General features: G+C 36.8%; 2 protein-coding genes and 1 long non-coding RNA gene across 3 annotated transcripts; all 3 read right to left on the bottom strand.

Annotated features, from left to right (window-relative positions):
• Positions 1-206: 206 nt before the first annotated feature.
• LOC109241769 lies at positions 207-1,323 on the bottom strand. Its single transcript, XM_019408547.1, has 2 exons — positions 769-1,323; positions 207-620 (listed from the first exon to the last, which is right to left on the bottom strand). Exons 1-2 carry the CDS (start codon positions 1,321-1,323, stop codon positions 207-209), a joined length of 969 nt encoding a protein of 322 aa, XP_019264092.1.
• Positions 1,324-3,232: 1,909 nt separating this feature from the next.
• Positions 3,233-4,866, bottom strand: LOC109241776. The gene is made up of 3 exons (XR_002070292.1): positions 4,006-4,866; positions 3,423-3,869; positions 3,233-3,322 (listed from the first exon to the last, which is right to left on the bottom strand). It is a non-coding gene; the product is annotated as an uncharacterized LOC109241776 (long non-coding RNA).
• Positions 4,867-5,804: 938 nt separating this feature from the next.
• Positions 5,805-6,650, bottom strand: LOC109241768. The gene has a single exon (XM_019408546.1). It carries the CDS (start codon positions 6,648-6,650, stop codon positions 5,805-5,807), a length of 846 nt encoding a protein of 281 aa, XP_019264091.1.
• Between the last annotated feature and the right edge of the window lie 1,320 nt (positions 6,651-7,970).

Below are 7,970 nucleotides of genomic sequence, written 5' to 3'. Positions count from 1 at the left end.
TATGACAGGCCTGCTTAAGGCTTTGAAATTTGAAAGAAAAGCTTTGTTAAAGGTCATAAGCTCACTTGCTCCACTGTCTATTATCCATGAATGACTATCTACTTGTATGTAACAGGCATAAGAGTTGAAGAACTTAGATATACCAGAACAATTGAAGTTTGCAAAAGCATCAGAGGTGCCTGCATTTTGCTGATTCTGGTTCATGTTCACCCGTTGGAGCAACTGAAGCAGAGCAACTGAAGCAATTGTGTCACATTCTCTTGAGTGAGAGTCTTCACATCAGGTGCACAGTTAATTCCTTGTTCCACTGCTTCAGTTAGATTAAAAGCATTGTTAGCTTGTGATATGGGCTGGAATTTCTTCTGTTTTGTGAATTTGAAATCCTCCGGGGAACCATGTATCCTATAACATTTATCAATGTTATGACCAGGCTTCTTGCAGTATGCACATATGCTAGTGTTCTTCTTTGTTTCAAAAACTTGTTTCTGTCCCTTATAGTCATTAGCCTTCTTTCCTCTTCCGGCATAGTTAGCTGCCACAAAAGATCCTGATTCGCCTGGATAAACAGGTGTAACATGTATTTCCCTTTGCTTTTCATCTTGTATGACTAGTGAGTAAGCCTGTCCAATAGAGGGTAGAGGAGAAGACAACAGAATGTTGCTTCTAACTCCTATGAAGCACTCATTTAAACCCATGGAATTGCAATAATCTTTCATCTTGATGTGCTTTCAAGCTCTTAGCCTTAGCTCCACAATCACACTCACAAACACAAGCAGAAAAGATGTTCAAAGCATCTAACTCATTCCATAAACTCTTCATCTTAGTGAAATAGGTTGAAACACTAGTGTTACCTTGAATTACTGCACTCAACTCCTTCTGTAGCTGGAAGAGCTTTGCACCATTTGTCTGTCCAAACCTGTCCTCTAGATCTCCCCATAGATCTTTAGCACTTTGTGAGTATAACACACTTTCTGCAATTTCTTTTGACAGGGAGTTGAGTAACCAGGACAATACCATGTCATTGCAGCGAGCCCAAGCCTTTTGGAGACCAGAATCAGAACTTGGGACAACTAGGGATCTATCAATGAACCCCAGCTTGTTTTTGGCAGAAAGAGCAATGACGGCTGCTCTTCTCCACCCTCCATAGCTCTTGCCATCGAAAACTGAAGAAACAAGGTTCATCCCTGGGTAATCCGAGGGATGAAGATAATAGGGGTGAGATGACTCAATTGCTCCAGCTCCATTGAAGACTGGAGTTACAACTGGAGTGGTTGTGGAAGAATCTGCATCTACATATTCAGTGGGTAGACCAGTGGATGCCATAGCTGGCTAGTTGAAGAAGATGAAAGATGATGAAAAGAGACTGATTTGGAATTGTGCTGGAGCAAATCAAACCTGCTCTGATACCATGTCAAAAATAGAAAAGGAACGTAAGAAAATTTTCTTTGTATTGATGATAAAATTATTCTGTACAGTGCTTTGTATAAATACAGTAAAAAAAGAATCTTTCAAATAACTGCCTAGTACAGGTGTCCTATTCTAATTGTATATGCTATAACAAACTAATGGATAATGATATATATGGAAAATATTTACAGGTGTTATTTTGGCATGTTCTGTTTCTAGAAGAATTTGTGTAGCTAGCTGGACTATTGTATAAATTAAAACTGGACCTTTGCTTCAGCTACCCGGGTCCAACATCTTTATTAAAACAAAAAAGGAGACCCTTCAGACCAAACACTTAGCTTCCACTGCCTCTGTCTTCTTCCTTGGTGTTTCTAAATAAGAGAGGTCTGTTCTTCTTTGTGTTCTTCTCTACTAGCATAGTTCTGGGTTGTGCAGTGATGTGCACCAACAGATTGAGCAAGGTTACTGAGTTGATCATCAGACAAATGACAACAGCGAAATTCTAGGAAGCGATGAATGGGATATTGGAAGGCGTTGATATTACTGTTCCTGATGATTGGTTGCATGATCTGTGAGATCATTTGGTGGCACGAGTTCTAGTAGATAGGCGGCATGAAAAAAGTTAGCATTTGATGTTAGTTAACCCTTCTTTAATTTTCCCAACTGAAGAGAAAATCATATTGAAATCATCTGATAATATTTGCTGTTTATTTTTTTCAATTCCTAATAGCGAGTTTTGAAACGTACTATGTACATTGTTAGTGCATTATTTCTTATGGGAAAAGCAAAAAGTTACAAAAAAAAAAAAAACCTTGTGATTGTGTCTTCTTTTTGTCATAGATATATTCTTATATACTGAAAGACTGCAGTCGTCAATACTAACTATATTTGGAAGGAAGTGGATGTTTAGGTTTCGCCCAAAAGAAATGGTTTTCTCTTTATAAATAAAGGTTAAAGCATAGAAAGAGACAGTTAACATATGCATCAATTCTATTGCACGACTTATACAACAGAAGAAAAAGTTCATCTTTTTCCTTCTCATTGTTCCGTTTTCCTCCCAAGAAAATGAAATGAAATAAACAAAACACAGAATCCCTTTGAAGTCAGACACTACTAGTCAATACATAATAACTCAGAAGAATCAAGAAACATATGTAGAATTCATCTAATTTACCATGCCTTGTATATAGCCATATTTGCCCCATATAGTTACTAGTTTCTGGGCACGCGCGTTGCGCGTGGAGCCAATGTCCATGAGTACAAAAATTATAAAATCACGTGAATAATATTTTATTTAGAAGTTAAGGTAGAGTGGCTTATTGTGCTGACTACATTGTTGACAACAGTATCTCAGGCATTACATATATAAAGTAGAATGGAACATCAACTTCATTTTGTGTATTATTGGTACTGCGAAAGTGCATATTAGTTTAAATATAATCTTTAATGGCAATTAAGCTTATTACATTAGACGATTTATCTAAAGTTATAACTATAGCTTTGCACTATTTCATGTTAATATGCTACTAGTGCGCTTCACTCCCATAGAAACAACTACAATTTACTTTCCTGATCGGAGATTTGTTGCAGATGCACCATTGTTGAAGCACATGGGCCAAAAATATCTAAGTTGAAGTACCACTAAGATCTAATCGTCAACTTTGTTTGTACATGAGTACAAGGTTATGCTCTGCTTTCGACCAAATTATTGCATAGCAAATGGAAAACACGACATTTATTTGACACGTGTGTCCCACGTGTACAAGTACAAATCTTTTAAAAGGATAGTGATAATATTAAAACGTGTATGTAATGAGTATAAAGTGTAAGAGTAAAATTACAAGCTCAACTGAAGAATGATTTTTCTATTTTATGAGTTAATTATTGGACTTCAATGTTTATATGTCGTCTGAACCTGAAAAGTAAAGCAGTCAATTTAGTTAGTTATGCAGTATAGATAATAATCTAATTAATTATTTTATTTTTTGCAAATATGTTATATGCATGTATCGTACCTAACACTTCCTTGTAGACGATGTTTTTGGTATATGTTCCATTTTTACATGTCGGTTGCTCTGTCATGACAGGAACTTTTGTTGTGGATATTGATATCCCTCTTGAAAGTGCAACATACAGTTGTCCATGCGAAAGACATGTTGTGGCAAATACAAGCCAACATTGGGAATGGTTTGGCCTTGTGCTTTATTTATTGTCATGGCAAAGCAAAGACGTACTGGAAATTGCTTCCGAATGAACTTGAAAGGATATCCTTCATTTTCAGGGGTGAAAGCTGAATGTGTGGTATAAACACATGCTTTGTTGCACAATGACCAATCATAATTTCTGCATGTAAAATGTTGTTGTTAAAGCCTCTGCATATCATTCTTGTTCCGTTACATAAGCCATTTGAAGGGTCTAGATTCCTGAGTAGCGTTATAGGTGCGTTCTCCTTCAATACTAACCTGCATAAGAAATTAAAAGTTAAAATGAAAATTATTTTTTATTGCATGTTCCAGGTGTGTATGCTTGAGGTAAAACAAAGAGAAATAGTGGAGGAACAAAATATATTTATAAATCATGATGTATATGGTAAAATACCTATGCGGGGAAGCCATTGGGTGTTAAAGTGTTTAGATATTCTTCCTGGTAATAATTATTGGTGTCATCTTCTGCAGAGTCAAAACTAATAAATGTTTTGCTTTCACCTGGGAACATATCTATCAACCTCTCATTTAGCTTATCAACATGCTCATTTCTGCTTGCTAATATAGCCCTCTCCGTTACATATTTTGCAGAGTTAGCATTCTCTTGTAGTGATGGGTATATTTCGTTTATTAAGCATTCTTCAGCAATACCATCGCTATTATACTTGACAGCCAAATGTTCTAGAAGAAGGATCAAATTATCTTTTATTGTAGGCTCTTCTCCGTTGCCAACACGAAGTAAGAACTCACTAAATGTTGGATCAGTTCTTGCTCTTATATTTCTGATAAATTTGATTTTTTCCATCAAAGGCCATAGATATGATTTTACCAAGCTTGCATTGACTATTTCTACTCTTGTAAATTTTGGAACAACTGCTAATACCTGACGAAAATCACCTCCAAAAACCATGACTTTTCCACCAAAAGGTTCATCGATGTCCATTATATCTCTAAAGCTCCTGTCGACTGTTTCTATTGTTTGTCGCTTGGCCATGGGCGCTTCATCCCATATCATTAATTTTGCTTTTCGAATCAATTTGGCTGCACCACTTTGTTTGGCATGTTTGTCATGGTCGTTTCATTTGTTTGGAGAGGAATGTCAAACCTAGAGTGAGCTGTACGACCTCCTGGTAAAATTGAAGTTGTTACGCCACTGGTTGCTATTGCTAAGGCTATCATACCTCTTAATCTAACATTTGTCAGTAATGCTCTATATAAGTATGTTTTTCCAGTTTCCCTGGGTCCATCAACAAAGAATAAACTATCTCTTGCACAATCGACTGAATGCAAAATGGTCTTGAAAGCTTGCTCTTGTTCAGGATTTAATTTTGATTGTGCCTCTAAATCTTCTGTGGGTATTTGCACAGACATTTCTTCAACAATTTCTCTGCATTCACAACTTCGGGCAATTGGTGATCACTACAAGGCAGATCATATTTGTTGATGCTCTTGCCCATACTCTCCAAATAATAATTAATACTCTTAAGAGTACATTGCAACTGAGTTGTGGGTGAGTTTTCATGTATCCTGCCAAAGTCTTCAGACATATCCTCGAAATACGTATCCCAAAGTTTTCTAATGTCTGTGGGGTTACAGTGTACCAAAATTGTTGCGAACAATCTTCGTAGAGCTGATGGCATTTTGAAAAGGGCAGCTTTACGCAAACATTCTGATATGCTGTCATCTGATTCTAATAACCCTCTTTCTTTGGCTGCTTCTTTAAAGGTGTCACACTGTCTTCCATTGACATTGAGTAAGTCCTTGAATGAAAATGGTCCTCTAACATGGTTTAGTAATAACCGCTCATAATACCTTTTTCCCTCCCTAGGATTAGCTGCAATATTTAGTATATGTTAATAAAATTGATAAATGAAGGAGTTGTGTATATATTTAAAAATTAGTGTTGTATGCCTTACCATTTGCAATTCGACCAATTACAGATCTTGTTTTTCTTTTTGTCCAAAGCTTTCCCTGAGGATTCCAAACATAATGTTGAGGGAATTCTCTATAAAGGTATGTTCGTGCTTCGGTGTCAATGGAGCACGTCTTGAAATACTCGGTAAGCATGGTTTGCTTGTTGTTGTCCCACGCGATGATACTTTGCAAATTATGGTTCTTCCAATAAAATACTAAGGGTTGATATAAAGTTAGAATTTTCATATTTAAAATTTTGCATCAAAATATGCAGCAATTTTAAGTGTGTAACTTTAAAATTTGTGTACCTGAATGTTTGTCAGGGAGATATAGTTGAAGGTTAATAACTAGAGGTTGCATTTCACTTATATTGAATTCATAAATTCTCCATAGTGCTTCTGGTGGTGAAACCCACCTCGCATCTTGAAAATTTTGGATCTCATCAATGATTTTTTCTCCATCACCAGACTCAATATAAACGGCACACCTATCATGGCCTTTATATATATACTTGTAAAGGTATTTTATTGCCTTTACGCCCGAGCAGACCTCGACATTAATGTGACAATTGTATCTCATAAGCAGATAAGCATTATACGGCACAACCCATTGGTTATTCATTTTCATTCCACGAACGGTCTCAAACCTTCCATCATTTCTTCTTCTGTAAATAGGATAGCCATCCTTTGCTTGCATTGATTTGCTGATGAAAGAGCGAGGATAATGATACTTGCATTGGCCATCTTGCATGCATGAATTCGTTGGATGATGCTGTCGACATGGACCATGCATCATATGCTTGACTACTAATTCATGCAAGAGCGGATATTTAGATTTGTCTGGAATTTGTGCAGATATAAACTTATCGTACTGATCTGCTGTTTTTATCTTGTGGCCTTCTTTCAATATGAGCAAAAGGTGTATATGAGGTAGACCTCTTTTTTGGAATTCCACCACGAAGACATGAGCTGCAACAATTCCAAATATTTTTTTTTTGAAAATTTGGTCTTTTAGGTCCTGCAGTTTTGCTCTAAATACCCTAGTCACCAAGTCTGGCCTATCTTGAGGAGTTTGGCCTTTGCCCAATTCTTGTTGGATCTCCACCCAATCAGGATTATAAGTCATTGTTATGAATAGATCAGGTCTTCCAAAATGCTGAACCAAAGCCTTGCGTCCATATACCGCCTCCGCATATCTCTTGGACCTCCAATAAAAGAAGCTGGAAGTAGTACTCTTTGGCCAATCTTTTCTCCTCTAGATTCTCCGGCCATAATACTATCAACTATACCCTGATAAACCTCTCTTCTAAAATTGGATTGTTCTTTTCTGAAATATTCAAGCCTCGTTGTTTCTAATTTTATGTACATGTCAACCACAAATTGCTGCAATAATCTTCCACAATATAGTAATATGGACCTTTCTGATTCCCGTACTTGTAACTTATAGCAGTAATATTCTCTGCAAGAAACGACGCCTCTTGTTTCGCGGTGCACATCTAGAAGTTATAATAAGTATGTTATATATAAGCATATATAATTATAGTATATTTGTATTGAGATGTGTTACCTTCGTCTTCGTTAGCAAATATTGAATTTGCTGATATAAATGTTGGAATATTACTGCTCAGAGTGGTGGCAGAGATTGTTGTGTGATGTTGTGGTTTTGTTTGTTTCCTTATTCCTTGATGCCATCCACCTTCGCCTCTTGGAAACAACGACGGATATTGCAGTGGATCATAACATAATAGTGCTTGACACGATGTTTGTTCCCAGAATGTTCATGAACAATGATCTCCCGGTTGAAGGGTATATTTGGATTGTTACCATCTATCCAAATTGCTGCAACTTGATCTACCGAGGGTGTGCTATACACTCGTTGATCTAGAGAGGCATTTGCAGCAATTCGAAGCTGCAAATTATGAAATGTGGTATAATCTTTTAGCTGGCGAAAGAATTGTGCATATGGATTTCCATCCATTGTCTGCCTTATTTTTCTCACGAGTCTGTCCGACAAGCTACCTTCTTTGATTTTGATATTCTATTGCCCAAATCATTATCTGTATCAAAGAAGCATAGTTGAAAGTAACAAGGATTATTATCATGCGGTACCAATGATGGTAGATCGTGATATACTTGACCCTGTGCCTTAAAAGTGTACACTCCTTTCCTTGAAGATGTCAATTCCTTATCAAGCGTAACACCGAAAGATGTAAAAGCAAAAATACTATTAAATGCTCGAATATTATTGCGAAATTCTGTAGCTTCTTCTGTGTCAGTCATGAACAATTCATGTAGTTCCGCGGGAGCTTCAGTGCTAGCCAATTTGATATATCCGTTTCCACAACAAAATGCCGGAGGTTCATATTGAAATCGTTTAGCGTCACAGTATATGCATGCCGGGACCAACTTCAACTTATGAATTTGTGATAATGATAAGTTGTAAGCA

This window comes from Nicotiana attenuata, unplaced genomic scaffold, assembly GCF_001879085.1.
Source record: "Nicotiana attenuata strain UT unplaced genomic scaffold, NIATTr2, whole genome shotgun sequence".
NCBI classification, from domain to species: domain Eukaryota; kingdom Viridiplantae; phylum Streptophyta; class Magnoliopsida; order Solanales; family Solanaceae; genus Nicotiana; species Nicotiana attenuata.
The sequence above is the reverse complement of the archived record's forward strand: the minus strand, read 5'-3'. Positions and strand labels throughout refer to the sequence as shown.

What these genes read in the sequence shown, in the direction of transcription:
- LOC109241769 (XM_019408547.1), bottom strand. Translation starts at nt 1,323, where the DNA reads ATGGCATCCACTGGTCTACCCACTGAATATGTAGATGCAGATTCTTCC. An exon ending in TGAACATCTTTTCTGCTTGT is followed by an intron (nt 621 to 768) that starts GTTTGTGAGTGT and finishes TCTATTGGACAG; the next exon opens with GCTTACTCACTAGTCATACA.
- LOC109241768 (XM_019408546.1), bottom strand. Translation starts at nt 6,650, where the DNA reads ATGACTTATAATCCTGATTGGGTGGAGATCCAACAAGAATTGGGCAAA.